We start from the raw sequence: 17,844 nt of genomic DNA, 5'->3' as shown, positions 1-17,844 counted from the left end.
CTCAAGAGCCACCAGCCCCAAGTCTAGGGGACGAGGGAGAGGAGCGAGAACAGGGTAAGCAATAGCTTTGAGTCACCCCTAGTTCAAAAGGAGGCAAAGGCAGCAGGTTGGGGAAGGTTAGATAAAATAACAGTGGGAGAGGAGGAGCTTGGAAGTCAGGGGCCCAGTGGAGCAGGTGGCGAGGAGCATGGGCTACGGGCACCCACAGACCCGAGTGCAAGCCCCAGCCTTCATCCTAACCAGCTGCATGAGCTTGCGCTAATTATCCCGCCTCCGACCTCCATGGGTCCTGCCACAGTTACCTGGTAAGGTCACCGCCAAGGCTCTAAGCAACCAGGTAGGTAAAGCATTTAGTAATTAGCCAAGTCTGTCTCAGTGTGATCTTGAGCAAGTCACACCAACGGTTCAAACCCATTCACAGCCTGCCAGTCCCATGACTATAAATGCAGTTGCCACCCTTCCCTTCTGTACTCCAGCCTAGGGCACTCTGGGTATTGCCTATTGTCCCTGGAGGTGTCACTGTGGTTTACAAAACAGCCCCTTTTACATCATGGGCAGGTGGGGACAGGCCAGGTCACACATTTCCGCCCCTCCACAAGTCACCTGGCCTGCATGGCGGCCCACAGCCCTGGGCTCAAGCTAACTGGCCACAGTGGCTCCTCTCAGTCATCATTTGGCCAGCTGAGTGTCTTTCCAAGACAGCTCAGCACTAGCCGTGGACATCTGGGTGAAGGAGAGAGAACAGACTGGAATCAGACAGACCAGGGTTTATGTCTCAGCACTACCATACCCCCAGGAAGTCCCCTGACCTCTGTACCTAAATTTCCTTCTCTCCAAAATGGGAATGTGGCAGAATTTCCTTCCAAAGGCTGTTGTAAGGAGACATACCCTGGGGCTTCGGCACACATATTCATCAGGGTCCTCCAGAGACACAGGAGCAAGACAGAGGTTTTAAGAATTGGCTCATGCGATTATGGAGGCTTACTAAGTCCAAAATCTGCACGGCAGCCCAGCAGGCTGGAGGCCCGGGGAAGAGCTGCAGCAATTCAGTGCGAGGGTAATCTGCTGGCAGAATTCCTTCCTGCGTGGAGAGCTCCTGCTTCACTCTATTAAGACCCTCAGCTGATGAGACCACGTCCACCCACAGGATGAAGGGTCATCTGCCTTGCTTTTTACTTTTAAAACTCCACTGGTTTAAATGTTAATCTCATCCAAATACACCTTCACAGAAACACCCAGAATGTTTGACCGAATACCTGGGCACCATGCCCAGCCAAATTGACACATAAAATTAACCATCACAACACAGGATAGTGGTTCTTACAATGAAAATGGGTAAAGGGTAACTTTTTTTTTTTTTTTTTTTTTTTTTTGAGGCAGAGTCTTGCTTTGTCACCCAGGCTGGAGTGCAGTGGCGTGATCTCAGCTCACCACAACCTCTGCTTCCCAGGTTCAAGTGACTCTCCTGCCTCAGCCTCCCCAAGTAGCTGGGATCACAGGTGCATACCGCCATGCCTGTTTTTTTTTTTTATTTTTAGTAGAGATAGGGTTTCACCATGTTGGCCAGGCTGGTCTCAAACTCCAGGCCTCAAGTGATCCGCCCATCTCAGCCTCCCATAGTGCTGGCATTACAGGCATCAGCCACCACACCCAGCCTTATGGGTAATATTTTTGAATCATTATGTGTCTGGCACTATTCTAAGCATATGTATATATTAACTCATTCAATTCTCATGATGACCCATGGCAGGGGGAGGGGGCGCTTACCCCATCTTATGGATGAAGGGATAGAAGGTCAGAGAGGTCAGAGAGCACTGTGCCCGTGACCGGCTGACACACTGGCAATGCCACCAGATTTAAAAGATGTTGGCTGCCACCACCATCCCCTCCAGAAAGACCATCAACCTCTTTGATTAAGTAACAGGTATTTTATTGGGTGGCATCAGAGCAAATCCCATTGCCACCTCACAGTGTAGAACCAGTAGAATGGAGAACACTCCAGCCTGTGTCCCCCCAGCCACCTGCCCTGGCCCCTCATGGGAAATGACACAGATCCTGGAAGGACACAGAACCCACAGCCAGCCCAGGTGGCACCAGTACCCACCCCCATCCATGAGCCGGTGGCACTTGGGGAACGGCCACACCAGCTCCACGGGGTGTCCCATGCAGGCATCCTGGAGGAAGTCCCAACACTTTCACAGTGCCCTAAAAACCGTCCTTGAAAGTCATGCTTTATGGATCCCTGACCACTCAGAATCCAAGCAGCAGGCATCTGTAGAAGGAATCGTGGTCACAGATTGGCTGTGTCAAAAAAAGAATGGGCCAGTGAGGGACTGGTCCACACAGAGCCACTCCCACGCAGAGGAGGAGGATTCTACAGGCAACGTCCTCAGCCCAGGCTGAGGAACCCAAGGCCAGGCCTCTGGGGACTGGGAGAAGGGAGGGGCAATGTCTGCCTCGGCCTGTGTCACCATGGCATGGTGGTGGCTGAGCTCCTGCAGGGAAATCCCAGACCCTGAGACTGGCTCTAGGAGTGGAGGTCTCTGGAGGTAGGGCCTGAGGATCCGAGGGAAGGCTGACATAGGACGAAGGCCCATCCAGGGTTTTCCAGAATCATGGCCCATCCCATGCCTTGGCAGGTGGCCTCCAGCGGCCCCCCAGCCCCGCCATGTGGCGCAGACCAGGAATCACATGGGCCTCGGCCAAACACAGGCAGCTGGAGAAAGGCATGCCGGCATCTAAGGTGTATGGCTGGGTACAGGGGCCTACTGGCCCAGGTGGGTCTGGGCAAAGATACAGTGAGGAAGGTAGACAGCCCAGACCAGAGAGGGTAAGGCCAGCTGGTGCCCCCTGTGCCCCACAGGTCAACCTGAGTTACACTTTACTCTGGACACCTGGAGGGGCAGGGATCAAGGCCAGGAGCCTCTGTGAGTGGTGAGGTTTGCCAAGGGGCCCAGCATGGTCTCCATTTCCCCAAAGAATCCCGAGAGCCGCTCCATCTCCTTCCCCCGGGTCCCTGAGCCACTGGGCCCAGTGGAGGGGACAGAGAGAACCTGCCAGGCACCACCATCATACCTCCCACATGGCCAGTGGGATAAGGGGTAGTGGCCCTGTTCCTCCCCAGCACGGTCTCAAACCAGAGCCTGAGGCGTGAGAGAGGCCAGAATACGGTGGTAGGAAGGAGGTCAAGCCTGGATTCTAGAAAGGCAGCTGTGCATGAAGAAGGGGTGGAGGGGCTGGAGTGGGGTCTGTGCAGTGAGGTCGGCTGCCTGGACAGACAGACAGCAGGACGGTGGAGTCCGAGCAGGGCTCACTGCATGTACGCGTAGCTCCAGTCCCCCAGGGGCTTATGTGTCTCCTTGATGACCTGGGGCGACGTCCAGCGGAGGATGTAGTGTGGGCCCCCTGGCTTGTCATTGGTTCCTGCAGAAAAGACACTTGTTTTTCTCTGAAAAGACACAACAGCCTGGACAGAAGGGGAAGGGAGGAGATGATGGAATCAACGGGCCAGCGGCGCGGGCGGATAGCAGCGGGCCTGCTGCCAAGCTTGGGGCATGCAGAAGAGCCAGAGGGATGGACAGGAGCCCCTGTCTCCAGTCTCCAGTCTGCGGGGAAGCCTCCATTGTTCTCTCCACATCGCACCCAGCCTGGCATCCTTGCTGGGATGCTACCATGTCTAAGAGGCAGGGTGCAGCATGGAGAGGGCACTGGACTGAGAGGCAGGGACCTGGCACGGTCCTGGGGTGCCATAAGAAGTACATGTCTAGCCTTCATCCCTGGTTCCTAGCCAGAGCTCCTAAAGCTCTTGGAATTTCCTGAGTGATGGGGGTTATTCATAACAAGCCCCTTCTAATCACACGAGTTTATGCTAATGAGGGCTCTTGCAGGATGGCGCTGATTGGCAAAGGAACCAACCCTGTGATTAGAGGCTTGGAACCTTCAGCCCAGGGAGGGCAGAGAGGTTGGAGGTTGAGTCGACCCCGATGGCCGATGATTGAATCAATCATGCCTGTGTAATGAAGCCTCCATAAAAACCTAAAAGGACAGGGTCAGGAGACCTTCCAGATTGGTGAACACGTCCACGTGCCAAGGGGGTGGCACAGCCCCAAACTCCAGAGTAACGGAGGTACCCATGCTGGGGACCCTTCCAGTCTTTGCCCTATGTGTCTGCGCGTCTGGCTGTTCATCTGTATCCTTTAAAATCCCCTCTGCAATACACGGGTAATAGTAAGTATGCTTCCCCTGGGTTCCGTAAGCCGTTCTAACAAAGTATCAACACTGAAGTGGGAACTTCTGATGTGTCGCCAAGTCAGACAAGGTGTGGCTAACCTGGGGTCCCAGTACTCGCGACTGGCATCTGAAGTTGGGGAGTCAGTCTTATAGGACTGAGTTCTTAACCTATGGGGTCTGCACTAACCCCAGGCAGTTAGCATCAAGTTAAACTGTAGGACGCCCAGCCAGCGTCCACCAAGAACTGGAGAACTGGTTGGTATGGGAAACCCCAGCACGCCAGGGTTCAGCCCTGGCTCTGCCATTCAGGAGCAGTCACCTTTGGCAAGCCGTTGCTCCTTCTGAGCCTCAGTTTCCCACTGTGAAGTAGAGCTGGTTGGACTTAAGGGACACTGGCTACGGTGCAGGAAACACGGTTGCTGGAACCAAAGTTACAACCCCACCAGGGCCATGTGGCCTCGAGCCTCAGTTTCCTCCTCTGTAAAATGGGAAGAATAGTCCCTTTGCTCACAAGTGCGCTGAAAGGACCCTGAGCTAGCGCACTTGCTTGGCCCACAATCAGCGCTCAGTAAATGGTATCCTTCCTGTTACTCTGAAGCCCCTCGAGACGCAGCACTGAGGGTCTCCCACCAGGAACTCAGCTCCCCTGTGGGAAGGGGGACCCACTCACCAGAGGCTCGGGCCCCCCCGAAGGGCTGCTGGCCCACCACCGAGCCGGTGGACTTGTCGTTGATGTAGAAGTTGCCGGCAGCATTCCTTAGCACCTTTGTGGCCTCCTGCACGACGTCCCTACAAAGCAGGGCAGTGGTGACAGAGCAACCAGCTCATCTGCCCTCCAGCCCCAGCTCCAGCCTCAACACCCCTGTTCCAGCCCACACTGGCTTTCCAGGTTCAGCACGAGGCCGAGTCGGGGATGAGGGATGGTGGCCAGCTGTTGGCTGTGGGCCTTCAGTCAGGTTACCCAGTCTCTGAGCCCAGCTTCCTCCTCTGGGGAGGGGCTTGGCACACCTCATCGCAGGGCTACTGCCAAGTTCAAGGGAGTGGCCTGTCCTGGTCCAATGTTCCTGTCCCTCAGGAGCAGGGGGCCCTCTAGCTCCCAGGCCCCCACCCTTCCTCCCTCTCCAAGTTCACCTCCACTCGCTCACAGAGGCAGACACGGGGGCAACCAGTGATGTGGAGGAAAGAAGAGGCGAAGCCTCAAGTTTAGCCTTATGGGACCCAGGTTCGAATCCTGCCTCTGCAGCCCCTGGCCTGCCCTGCTCTGCAGCATGGGACAATCGCCTCGCTCAGTGTGGCCCCACCAGATCCTGCAGAGCCGGTCAAAGGCACCAATTCCTGGCCCTGCCCCTAGAGGTTCAGATTCACTGGTCCCCAGTGGCACCCTGGCACTGGCACCACCAGTACTGGCAACAAAGAGCCTGCTGCTGTGGGCCCATGTGGGGAGCCCTGGCTGCCTGCCTGGGCTGAGGGGAGGGGACAGAGAGAAGGTAGTGGCGGCATTATTACTGGGAGCCACGTCCAGGAGGTGGGGATGGGACAAGGGCCGACAGGGACAGGACACCCAGAGCACAGCACCAGGGCTGCGGCCTGGCCACTCACTTATCCTGGGAGAACACTGCCCCCGTGAGGCCATAACTGGTGGTGCTGTCAACCAGCTGCAGTGTCTCCTTGTACTTGTCATCCGGGTAGACGTACACAGTCAGTACAGGCCCGAAGATCTCCTAGGAGAGATGCCCCAGTGTCAGGCCCTCCACGGGACCAGGGCCCTGAGCCCTCCCAGTGCCCCTGCTCTGAATCCCCTCTCCCCAGTCTCTGGGCCTCAGTCTACACTTCGGTGTCTGCAAGAAGGTTCAGATGCCACCTCCTCCTGGGTTCCCTCCAGGACAGCAACGTGCCCAGCTCCCTGCCCTGTCCATCTCACTGCAAGCCGGCAAAAAATGCAAACATTTCCTGGCTCTCCCTGCCAAACCCACACCCGGAGAACAAAGGGTCCAGGTCCCAGAGGCTTCCAGCAGCAGCTGGCATGAGAGTTGCCCAGAGATACCATTCCCTCCAGAAGGGTTCATGGTTCCCTCTGCTACCAAGGGGCTGGGGGAAGATCTTCACAGGCAGACTCCAGCCCTGCACTGCCAACTTGGACAAGTGCCTTGACCTCAGTTTCTCATCTGTAAAATGGGAACAGTAACAACCACCTCATCTCAGCCAAGTGCTCAGCCACGGCTGGCCCCACAGTAAGTCTATCAATGTCAGCCATTATGACTGCGGTGGCCGTGGCTGCTGTGGGTCGTGGAAGTGCTCAGACCCAGCCAGAGCCAAGGACACTGCCCTGGATTTGGAGTCAGGCAGCCTGAGCTCAAAACCTGGTTCCACCCTCTCCTGGTAGGAGGCATTCCCTTTTAGGGTCTCCCTTTAGGGCCTCATCTGTGAAACAGGAGAATGTCTCCAGGAGAACTGTGTGTGTGCCGTGCTCCGGTGGGACTGTCCTCCTCTGGACCCCAGGCTGCCCGCCCCAGTCACCTCCTTCATGATGGGCTCCTGAGGGTCCTTGCTTTCCACGATGCAGGGTTCCACAAAGTAGCCCACGGAGTCATCACACTTGCCCCCGGCCAGGATGGTGAGGCTGGGCGAGGAGCGCGCGTGCTCCAGCCACTTCTTGATACGGGCAAAGGACTGGGGTGGGCAGGGAGGGAGGTCAAAGAGGCTGGGAAGGCATCCCTGCGGCAGCCCCCACAACACACTCACCCCGAAAAACCTGCCCCTGAAGGGCCCGACTCCTGAAATAGGGGCAGGGGCGGGGGACACCAAGGGCAAAAGCCAGGGTCTGGCTGAGCCACAGCAGAGACAAGGACGGACACGCACACTATGTGTGTCCACACGCATGTGTACGTGTGTTAGTACTACAGGGGCACTCCCGTATAAACAGACACACATCAATCAATGCATATATAGGCATATGCATGGTCACATGTCTCTTGAAGCATATAAGGATCTGTATGCCTTCTACATGTACATGCATGCGGCTGGACTTACTGACATACGCATGTGTGTACTTATGTGCAAATGGATGTGCAAAAAGACCTACATGTGTAGCCACCCAGAGCCCTATATGAACACATTCATGAGCACATGTGTACATGCACACATGCAAATGCTATTAGGAGCTCGCTGAGCCTGGTTCCAGGGTGGCCACGAGATGAGCTCTTCTTGGCTACGGCTGATTCTACCCTTTCTGAAACTGGAGGTGTATGTGCGGCTGCTGAGCTGCCTTGATCAAAGCAGTGGGGCTGGGTCATGCCCCGGGTCAGGGTCCCCCATATCTCTTCCTCCCTCTCCCACCCACTCCAGGGCTTGCCCCCCTCCCCGCCCCAGGAATGCCCACTTCCCACCCCGTACCTTGGCATCAATCACTGCAGAGAAGAAGGTCCCAAAATCCTCTGCAGGCTGGAGGCATGGGAGACGCCAGAAGAGATGAGCCGCTGCAGGCCGAGACAAAGGGAGCCCCTCCCCACACACCCCAGCCCTGGCTGCAGAGGAGCCTCCCAGGGACCCAATCCCATCAGCCCCCCGCTGGGCCGCGGCGGGGGTGACGGTGCCACTCACGTCGCCCACTTTGATCCGACCGTGCTCCTCCAGCAGCCGCCCTTTGATCTGCGGCCACAGCGAGTGTGGCACGTAGAGACGCGAGCAAGCGGAACACTTCTGACCGCCGTACTCGAAGGCTGAGCGCAGGGTCCCGCTCACCACACTGTCCACGTCGGCCGAGCAGTGCACAAAGTGGAAGTTCTTTCCGCCGCACTCTACAGGAGCCGGAGATGGGGAAATGACCAGGGGAGCCGGCTCCCCCAGCTGCCTAGGGACCCAAAGCACCACCTATGCCATCCATGGCCCGGGACCAACACGAGCACAGAGCAGACCAGAGCAGGAGCAGGCTCAGAGCGAGCGCTGGCCAACATCCCAGAGGGCCAGGCCTATTCTCCCACTCCACAGACGAGGAAACTGAGGCCCAGGGAGGGGTGAAGGGCATCAGAGGTGATCAGGTCCAACAGCCCCATTACACCAATGGGAAGACTGAAACTACCCAACACAACAGCAGACGACAGATGAGAACCCAAGGCCCCCGAAAGCCAGTCCATTCCCAGAAGTGGGCACAGCTTTTTGTGAGGTTCTCCTGAGCCCTTGTCCACGAGGGACAGGGGAGCCCACCCCATGTCGGCTGCCAGGGCTGGGCCCCTCCTCCTCACCCATGCTGGAAACCACTCCCCCGTTTCCCCAGTGGGAGGGAGCTTCAGGCAGGTCACTTCACCCTCCTGGCCTCAGTTTCCTCCCCACGTGGGAAGCAGCAGCTAATAGCAGCTGGAAGCACTTAACAGCTGCCCAACTCTGGACGAAGTACTCTACACTTTATCCGACCGAAGCCTCGCAACAACCTCCCATTACTATCCCCAATTTCAAGCCAAGAAAACTGAGGCACAGAGAGACAAAGTCACCTGCTCCAAGTTGGAGAGTGTAACCAGCCGCCTCTCTCCCTCAGGGAGGCAGGGAAGGGGGCTCTGAGAGCAGAAAGCCACACAGCTGACCCTGAGGAGCGTTCACCTTCCCTGACACCCCCATCTGAGCTCCCACCAGTCCAGGAACAGGGTCCAGACTCCCCGGTGGGCCCTACTTCACCCCACAGAGAAACATGCTGAACCACCAGTCCCAGCTCTGCTGGTCACGTGCTAGCTGCAGCTCTTCCTCCCTCTATGTCTCAGCACATTCCCAAAATGTGCTCCACAAAACACTTGGTCCATGGGGTCTTTGCAGAAATGGGGTTCCATGGCCCAGTGAGTGTGGGAAATACTGCATGGCAGACCTTGCCCTTGAAGATGTGCCATGCATATTAGAGCAATCAAGGCTCTGAGAAGTTCTGCATGGGAGGAGTCCATTTTGCTTTAAAACCACACATGCCAAATTCCTTTGACCATGAAACGGTTTCTTTGTGGGAAAATTTTAATATGCCAACAAGGTCCAGCCATGACTACCTCTCAGCCCGTATTCTCCTACCAGCCTTCCTCCCTCCCTACTCACGGGCTTTGCTTTGTTTCTTCAAATACAAGTTCATTCCCACTTCTGGTATCTGCATTTGCACTTGCCTCAGCTTAGAGCTGCACTGCCCGACACAGCAGCCACCAGCCATGAGTGGCTACTAAGATTTAACTTAATTAAAATGAAAGAAAACTAGATACGCAGTTCCTCAGTCACACAGGCCACCCTTCAAGGACTCCATGGCCTCGTGTGGCTGGTGGCTGCGTATTGGAGAGTGAAGGTCCTGGACGCATCCCTCATCACAAAAAGTTCCATTGGGCAGTGCTGGTGCCTGAAATGGTTCATCCACCTGACTCGTGGCTGGATCCCCTCTACCTCCCTCCTCTTTCATAATGGCCAGGGGAGGGGTCCTTGGGGCCACAGGGGAGGAGGAGGTGAGGCAGGCCTTACCTCCAGCCAGGCGTGGGAAGGTACGGAACCGGTCCAGGTTCTGGGCTACCTGCTTCCACAGGTGTTTGAAGGTGCTGGAACCACAGGAGAAAGGGTGGAGATCAGGGAGCCAGGCCAGAGGAAGGGGGCAGAAAAGCCCAGGGAGGAACACTGTGGGGAGCAGCCCAGCAGGAGGTGGGAGCCAAGTCGGGGATGGCAGCTGGGAACAGGCTGCATTCCAAGACTACAGGGAGGGGGCAACAGGGGGCTAGGCAGCAAGATGGTGCAGAGGAGGTCCACGCTCTGTAGCCAGGAGGACACTCAGCACTGTGTGATCCTGGGTTCATTACTTAACCTCTCTGAGCCTCGAATTCTGCACCTCATCTGGGAAGCAGGGAGAACAATCCTGACCTGGCAGGGTTGTTTTGTGATGAGTTCAAGTGTGAGGCAAGTGCTTAAGACATGCTGGGCACACTGCAGGTATCTCGAAGGGGACAGATCCCGCTGTGGTCTGCGAAGGATCCCCGCCAAGCCCAGCGCCCAGGCCTGAAAGGCCAAACCAAGCAGAGTCCTGGGAGAGGGAGCTCAGGCCCCACCCGAAGCTGCCACCCTGGAGGGCCTCGCCTCCTCCCCAGGCTCCAAGTGTGACCAACCTCAGCACCACAAAACAATAAAAATGCTAATCACCCGGGAGCCAGCGACACAGTAGCTAATACTAATTTATGGCCTTCCCACCTTTAAGCCCGCTGCTCATCAGAGCGTGGAGAATGGGGGCCAGGCCCGCTCCACCCGCTGATAGGCGGGGAGCCCAGGGGCCCGTGGCTGCCGGAGCAGGCCTTTTGGAAAACGGCCCTTCTCAGCAGTTCTAACGCTGCCACCACCCACCCCCACCCCCGGCAAAGCTGCAGGGAAGGGGGTGGCAGAGCTTGGGGCCTGGAAGAGGAGGTAAGAAGGACCCCAAGCTGCAGACCCAGGTCTCTGGCTGCCTCCAGGCATGTCCACTCAGATAACACCTGAAGTGACCAACACGAGATTCATCTTCCCCTGAGCCCGCTCACCCTCCCAGGTGCCCATCTTGAACATTCTCGCTGATTACCCCCCTCATCCCCACACCCACACCCACCCCAACCCCAACTCCAGGACAGGCAATGGGCCCTGTGCTTCCCTGCATCCTACTCACCTCAACCTGCCCCCTTCTCCACATCCCCCGTCTCTCCCCTGCTTCAAGCCCCCCCCACCCCTCCCTGGAGGTCGACAGCTCCTGGCTAGTCTCCTGCGTCAGGCCACAGAGAAATCATTGAGGATGAGGGTGCAAACACAGGGACCCATAGGAGTCAGCAGGGAAAGGAAACAGGGTGGATCAGGTATGCAGAGAGCCACAGCGCACCCACTCCAGCCAGTGGTACCACCAGGAAATGCAGGATCAGAGCATCCAGATCCAGGGCACCAAGACAGGCCAAGATTTGGATTTATCTGTGAAATTGTCCCAATTATACAAACTTGGGCCATCACTGTTAGGAGTCAAAAAAAGTAGAGCCTCTTGCCAGAAACAATTTGGGGGCCATGACTTGCAATCTCTGCTGACACAGAACTCTGACTCAGCCACTCTCCCTGCTTGATACTTCCATGGCTCCCATCACCTTCAGGATAAAGGCCAGACACCTTTGCAGACTCCTAAGTATCTTATGGTCACCAGACTAACCACCCCCCACTGCCACCTCCAGCCTGAGAGCTGGGACCTTGTCCCTGGTGTGTGTTCACCACTGGGCCTTAGTGTGAGCTCCAAATTACCTGCTCAGCCAGTGAGTGCATGCACGGTCGAGATCAGGTAGCAGCCTGCCTCCCCTACCTGAACTCGAACCATGCCCCGCCCTCACTCTCTTGCCCTGTCGCCCCCAAACTCCACACTCCAGCCACACAGGATCCGGCCATGCCCCAGAACACATGTTTTTGCCTTGACGACATCGTATGTGCTGTTCCCTCTCCCAACATATATATTCTTCTCCTGCCTCTTCCCCTCTGCCCGGCCAACTCCTCTGCTTAGATGCCACCTCCTCAAGAAGCCTTCCTGACTCCTCCAATTCATTCTATGCTCCCCTGTGTCCTCCCCAGTAGCAGAGGTAGCACTGAAATCAATATCACCCACAGCCGTAGGGTGCACTTCCAGCCTGCGAAGCTCTTTCCTGTTCATTAACACGTTTAATCCTTGCAATGACTCTGCAAATTAAGGATAATCACTCCGTGTACAGATGAAGAAATGGAAGCTCAGAGAGGTGAAGTGGCTCACTCACAGCCACACAGCAAGTAAAGGAGTAGGGTCAGTGTATGACCCTGGGTTCACAGACAGCAGGTGACTGGGGTTGCCTGTGAACGTCCCCTAGCCACCCCAGCCTACAGCATCCCCAGGGACTTACGGCACACTGCCTGTGAAGTTGATGCCACAGAGGTGCTCTGAGCTGGTGACAGTGTCCCCAAATAGAGGCCCATCCGCTGGCACAAACTGGATGATGTTGGGGGGCAGGCCGGCCTCCCGGAGGACGCGGTAGACGGCATAGCTGGCCAGCATGGCGGTGTCACTGGGCTTCCACAGGACCACGTTGCCCTGCACGGGAGGTGTTCTGGTGATGCATGAGGATGGCGCCACCAGCCCTCAACCCCCACCCCCACCCTACAGCATGGTCGTCCCTCACCTGGAACCACCAGACCCTGTGCCAACCAGGACATCCCCTACCGGACCCCACTCCTCCAAGGCATCTGGCCCCGTCTCCAAAAGTCCCTGCCAAGGAGACCACGGCACGGCCCGATCTACCCCATGCTCCAGCCAAGGCTCCCTTTCCCCAGCAGCCTGCACCAACCAGTCCTGCCATCACCTGGGCAGGTCTGTTCTTTGTGCTAGTCGCTGAGTGCTCACTGGGCGCGGCGGGGCAAGTGTACACGGGCTCTCTCAGCACACATCCTGGGCCAGGCATGTGCAGCAGCCAGGCACGTGGATGCCTGGCCATGCACCGTGTTTGTCTGTGCACAGATGCATGAGGATGTTCCCACGCATGTCCCTAGTACACACCCCGGCATCAGCATTCAGCGCCCCTGTCTGGGGCTCGGGGTTCCCGATGACTATGTGGACCTCTCCCGCCCAGGCTGTCTGGGAGCTGGGCTGAGTCTCCCCCATAGGCCAGGGACTTCATCCAGTAACAGCCACCCTCACTCCGATAATGGCAGAGGAGTGACTTGAATACCATCAACCCCGAGAGAGACTCTACATCCAAATCCTTCTCTGCTCCATCATTTATTTACTAGTCACTCAGTCTTGCCAAGTAAGTCACGGCTGCGTGTCTCAGTTTTGTCATCTGGCAAAGAGGCAGAGTCACAACTCCCTCTCGGAGCTGCTGAGAGGATGAAATGAGATCATCTCCATGCCACGCTTGACAGCAGCAGGCACGTGGTGAGCACCGAAGGTCAGCGGTAATTGTCATCAACAGAGCCGCCAACACTCAGCCAGCTCCGGGCCAGCCCTGCCTGCTGCTGGATGTGTCTCATTTGAGTCTCACAACCCAGTCATGGAGGCTTTCCTATTATTTCCACTTTGCAGATGAGGAAATTGTGCCTCAGAGAAATTTGGGGACTGCCAGGGTCTCCCAGGTAGAGAGGGACGATGCTGGGATTCAAACTGGGTCTCTGGTCCCAAAGCCTACCCACGGCCCCAAGCGGCCTCCACCTTCTATGCCTCTCCCCATGACTAGGCTGAGACCCAAGGGGCTCAGGGTGGCCTCTGTCTGTCTGCTGGGACCAGGAGGACAATCAGCTGCCGCTGTCCCACCTGTGCCCACATCTCACCATCAGGGCCGGTGCCCCTGCCAGGTTGCCGCCTATTGCAGTGAAGTTAAAGGGCGAGATGGCCGCCACGAAGCCCTGGGGAAGGAGGCAGCAGTGAGGCCAAGCCCACGGCGTTGGGCTGCCCCGTGTGTCCGCCCACTGCCTCCTGCAGGTACCTCCAGACCCCGGTACACTGTGCTGTTGGTGCTCGGGGGCACGCTGATGGGCTGCTGCCCCTCCAGTTCCACCGCATACTTGGCGTTGAACCGGAAGAAGTCGATGAGTTCCGCTGCAGCGTCAATCTCCGCTTGGATCACGGTCTTACCCTGCAAGGCAGAGGGCCAGGGGTCAGGAACAGCTAACAGCCTCCTGTCCATCCTCTTCTCACATCTGACCCTGTGCCCAACGCGAGCACTGAGCCAGGCCCCAGCAGGGACCAGGAAACATTTGGAGGGCTGACCAGGCCCCGTCCTGGGGGCTGAGAGGGAAAGGATTCTCAAGCCCTTGAGCCAGCATCTCCTGCAGCCGGCCCTCTGGGCTGGACGGGGATCAGCAGAATTGACTGATCCTCTGCAGCAGGCCAGGTACTTCCCATGCACTGTCTTCGTTTCATAGCAACTCTGAATGGTGGAGGATGGCAAAGGATCTATGGTCAAGCCTCAGACCAAATTCAGGATCAGAGCCTTCCAGACAGAAGGGCAGACTAGCATGAGCCGGAAACTGGTCACTGGAAAACCAGGACAGAGACTCGGTGTGTGGGAGGCGGATGGTTCCTTCTCCAGGAATGATGTTTGGCCTTGCTGGTTAGTTTGGGCCAAAAACCAAGAGGAGAGTGACTGTGATTCCCTTAAACCGTCCATTGTTACTAACAGTGAATGTGAGCTGCAGGGAAAAAAATTGTGTACAGCCAAGAACAGGGCTTTTCCAGATTGACGTGGCCCCCTCTTGGCACCCAAGGTCACTGGCAGGTGCATGACCTATTACAGACACACAGCCCAGGAAGCGGAGCTAAGATGTGTACCTGGCTTCCTAGAAGTTCCTGAGTCTTAGGCCAAATACAGAGAGAGCCTAAACTGATCCTAGACTGTCTTCCCAGCAATGTGTGGCTCACCGGGAACACGCAGAGCTGGACACCCACCCCAGAGGGCTGCTGAGCCAATCTAAGGAGGCATTCAGCAGGATGAGGGGCTGCCATACCAGCTCTGTGCAGCAGAGGGGGTGCTCACCATGAGGCCCGGGGAGCAGGCGGTGGCAAGCAGCCTGGGTTCTGGCTCCTGCAATTTACCCTTCAGGAACCCAGGTTAGTTGGCAGCGTAGGGCTCAGGTCCTGGAGGTGGTGAAATAAACCTTTCTCTCTCGGCTCCTGTCCCCCACACACTCTGCCTGCTAGAGACACTCCTCCCTCAACTTGCATTTAGCAGGGCGAGAAGCTGTCGTGCCAGCTCTGTGCAGAGAAAACCATTGATCAGGGGCTTGCTATGCCTCGTGAAAGGTATCATGCAAAGACGAGAAAAAGACTGAGAATGTCAAGACATGTTTACTATGTCCAAAAAGCTTGTAAAGAGGCAGTACCTAGGAACTCACTCTACTCCAGTACAATCTGAGCTGTAACTGATGCAGGAACAACATGCTCTGGGGAAACAGAGGCAGGAATAGTCCTTTCGGCTGGAGAAGACTCAGGAAGCCTCACGGAGGGGGTGACATCAGGGCTGGACCAGGAGGTAAGAGTTCACTGAGCATGGAACAGACAGCAAGCATTCCAGGCAGGAGGACACAGTGGGCAGAGGCAGAGAGGATGTCTGCCGTGACCAGGGAGTCCTGCTAAGTCCCAGATGGCTACACCATGGGTGGGACAGCTTGGCAGGGAAGGGCAGGATAGCGGGCGAGCCGGACAGAGGTGGGCAGAAGGGCCCTGGATATGGGGCTCAGGTCTTGGGACTTGCCTCTCAGCGGTGGAGAGGTCTGGGTGGGTCGTAAGCCAGGAGTGACATCCTGGAGGTGTTGGAAAGACCATTCTGAGGGCGGCGAGGGGCTGAGCAAGCTGGGAGGCAGGGAGACAGTGCAGGCCACCACCAGTCCAGGCAAAGCATGACGAAGCCTAGGAGCGAGGGCAGAGGGATGGAGGACAGGGGACATTTCCGAGGCAGGACGCACGGGCTCTGCACAATAACTTGTGATCATCCATCCCAGCTCCTAGGCCTTGTCCCTTGAGGACATCTCTGGGTCCCCAAAAGGGCTTGGGACCCAGAAGCGCTTCAGCTGATGTCTGCTGCCATGGGTGGGGCACGGCTGACTCCCAGCCCACCCCGTTCCACCCACCCAGACCCACCAGCACCTCACCTGTCCCACCATGGTCTTGGCGAGGATCTCAGCCCTGTGAGGCCCACTCAGCATGTCTGCCGCCTTCAGGAAGATCTGGGCTCGGTCTGCAATAGGCTTCAGGTCCCACTCCTTCCGGGCAGCCAGGGCAGCCTCGATGGCTTTGTTGAGCAGGCTCTAAAGGGAGAGGGAGAGGTTGGGGACTGCCGCCTGCAGCGGGAAGGGCCCTGGGGAGTGAGCGAGGGAGGAGAGAGCTGGAAGGCCACTCTCTTCCATCCAGGGACAATGCCTGTCGCCTGGTCCCTCAGCCCCCTGCCATCACAACTGCCAACGGCGTCCCGTCAGAGCCTGTAGCGGTTGGCAGTCTGAAGCCTGAAGGGCCCGGCCAGGTTGGTCAGCTCTCTAAGGCCTTGGCGCTGAGTCCCACAGCTGTTAAACTGGCTCCACTTTCTCTCTGGTCTAATGAAAACCTCACCTTATTCTTGGGACCTGGTGCCCCTGAACCCACCATTCAGAAACTTGAGGTCAACTGGAGCCTGAGACATGGCTCTGCTGCTGGCCTCCAGACCCCAACTGCCCTCATCGCCACACAATGCCAGCTCCTGGACCCCCAGTCACCCCAGCCCCTCGTGCTGGCCCCTTCCAGTGCCAATTCTCGGCCTGGCTTTCCATCGATGGTGTCTCCAATTGCCCTGACTCAGCCTTCCAGAATCCACCTCCTCCCCAGTCCAAGATCTGCCCTACCACGGGCATGTCTGGGAATGTCTCGGCCCTGGCTGAGGCAGCTTGCATTTGGCTCAAGTTAACCTTTGCATGCCTGGCCCAGTCAAAGACATCACCCAGGGACTCCCTCAGTGCCAGCCGCCCCCTGGCCACCTATCTACCATGGCCAAAGAAGGACACAGCAACTGATGCCCACCCCCATATCAGCAGCTGGCAGGGCAGGGCAGGGGCAGCAACCCTAACCCCCCGGTCACCAGCAGCAGGAGCTCACTCACCTTGTCTGCGTAACAGAACTTGGCCACCTTGTGTCCATGGTTAAAAGGCTGAAAGGAGAGAGAAGTGAGGTCCCTGTCCAGGAGGGAGGTGCCAGGATAAGGATGGAGAGGGCCGAGCTCAGAGCTGGTTTTCCAGGAAAGACCTGGACACGGCCTGCTGTCCCCGGCCTGCTCCCATGAAGCCCTCCCCAGTGCCCAGCCCACAGGTTGCTCCCTATTAAGAGTGCTGGTGTACCCACCATACAATGAGTAAGAGTGGCTCCTTCTCCGGAAGGCTCGCCGTCCAGGAGAAAGGCACACACCACAGGTCTTTCTAGGAAAGCACGGACCTTTGTGGTCAGGGAGACATGGGTTCGAATCCTGGCTCTGCCACCTACTAGCTGTGAGGCCCCAGGTAAGCTCGCTTCCTCCCCTAAGTCTCCTCATCTAGGAAATGCGGACTGCCCTCCCTGTCTCTTAGCATGGACAGGAGAACCAAAGGGGATCATGGATGAAAATTCTTTGGTCCAGCATGAGGCTATGACCATGGGCAACATGACCAGGTGAGGTCAAAAAGAACGCACCGGTGTTGTGAAATGCTTGGGACTTCCGCCCTGCCCCAAAGCCATTATGGACAGAGCAATTGCTTCCTAAGCCCCAGATTTACTAATCTAAATAGGAAGATCCTCAACAAACATTTATAAACAGAACCTGGTGTTGGTTCAAACCGCACCATTTTGTAAGCTCCCCGCTATTTTGCAGGCCTTGGTCCAAGTAAAACATTTCATGGGAGCTCAGGTCATGAGAAACATCCGGCTCAGCCACCTGTGACCACAAGGCGGACAAAGGCCCACCTAAAGAAACTTCCCTATCGGCCGGGCACAGTGGCTCACGCCTGCAATCCCAGCATTTTGGGAGGCCGAGGCGGGCGGATCACAAGGTCAGAAGATTGAGACCATCCTGGCTAACACGGTGAAACCCCGTCTCTACTAAAAATACAAAAAATTAGCCGGGCGTGGTGGCGGGTGCCTGTAGTCCCAGTTACTTGGGA

General features: G+C 56.9%; 1 protein-coding gene across 1 annotated transcript in view; it reads right to left on the bottom strand.

The window, feature by feature from the left end:
• Positions 1 to 1,908: 1,908 nt before the first annotated feature.
• The window catches only part of ALDH4A1 (aldehyde dehydrogenase 4 family member A1), a 31,812-nt gene continuing 15,876 nt past the window's right edge, over positions 1,909 to 17,844 (bottom strand). The window contains exons 4-15 of the mRNA XM_015126940.3: positions 16,815 to 16,862; positions 15,838 to 15,993; positions 13,674 to 13,823; positions 13,519 to 13,593; positions 12,099 to 12,286; positions 9,706 to 9,779; positions 7,831 to 8,027; positions 7,624 to 7,671; positions 6,748 to 6,900; positions 5,830 to 5,951; positions 4,901 to 5,019; positions 1,909 to 3,423 (exon numbers count right to left, since the gene is read on the bottom strand). Of these exons, the coding sequence (XP_014982426.2) occupies positions 3,311 to 3,423; positions 4,901 to 5,019; positions 5,830 to 5,951; positions 6,748 to 6,900; positions 7,624 to 7,671; positions 7,831 to 8,027; positions 9,706 to 9,779; positions 12,099 to 12,286; positions 13,519 to 13,593; positions 13,674 to 13,823; positions 15,838 to 15,993; positions 16,815 to 16,862 (1,443 nt within the window). The 3' untranslated portion in view covers positions 1,909 to 3,310. The remainder of the gene's footprint in view (positions 3,424 to 4,900; positions 5,020 to 5,829; positions 5,952 to 6,747; positions 6,901 to 7,623; positions 7,672 to 7,830; positions 8,028 to 9,705; positions 9,780 to 12,098; positions 12,287 to 13,518; positions 13,594 to 13,673; positions 13,824 to 15,837; positions 15,994 to 16,814; positions 16,863 to 17,844) is intronic.

The sequence above is a fragment of the Macaca mulatta genome, chromosome 1 (assembly GCF_049350105.2).
Source record: "Macaca mulatta isolate MMU2019108-1 chromosome 1, T2T-MMU8v2.0, whole genome shotgun sequence".
NCBI lineage: Eukaryota > Metazoa > Chordata > Mammalia > Primates > Cercopithecidae > Macaca > Macaca mulatta.
Note: the sequence above shows the minus strand (reverse complement) of the source record. Positions and strands in the feature narration are given on the sequence as shown.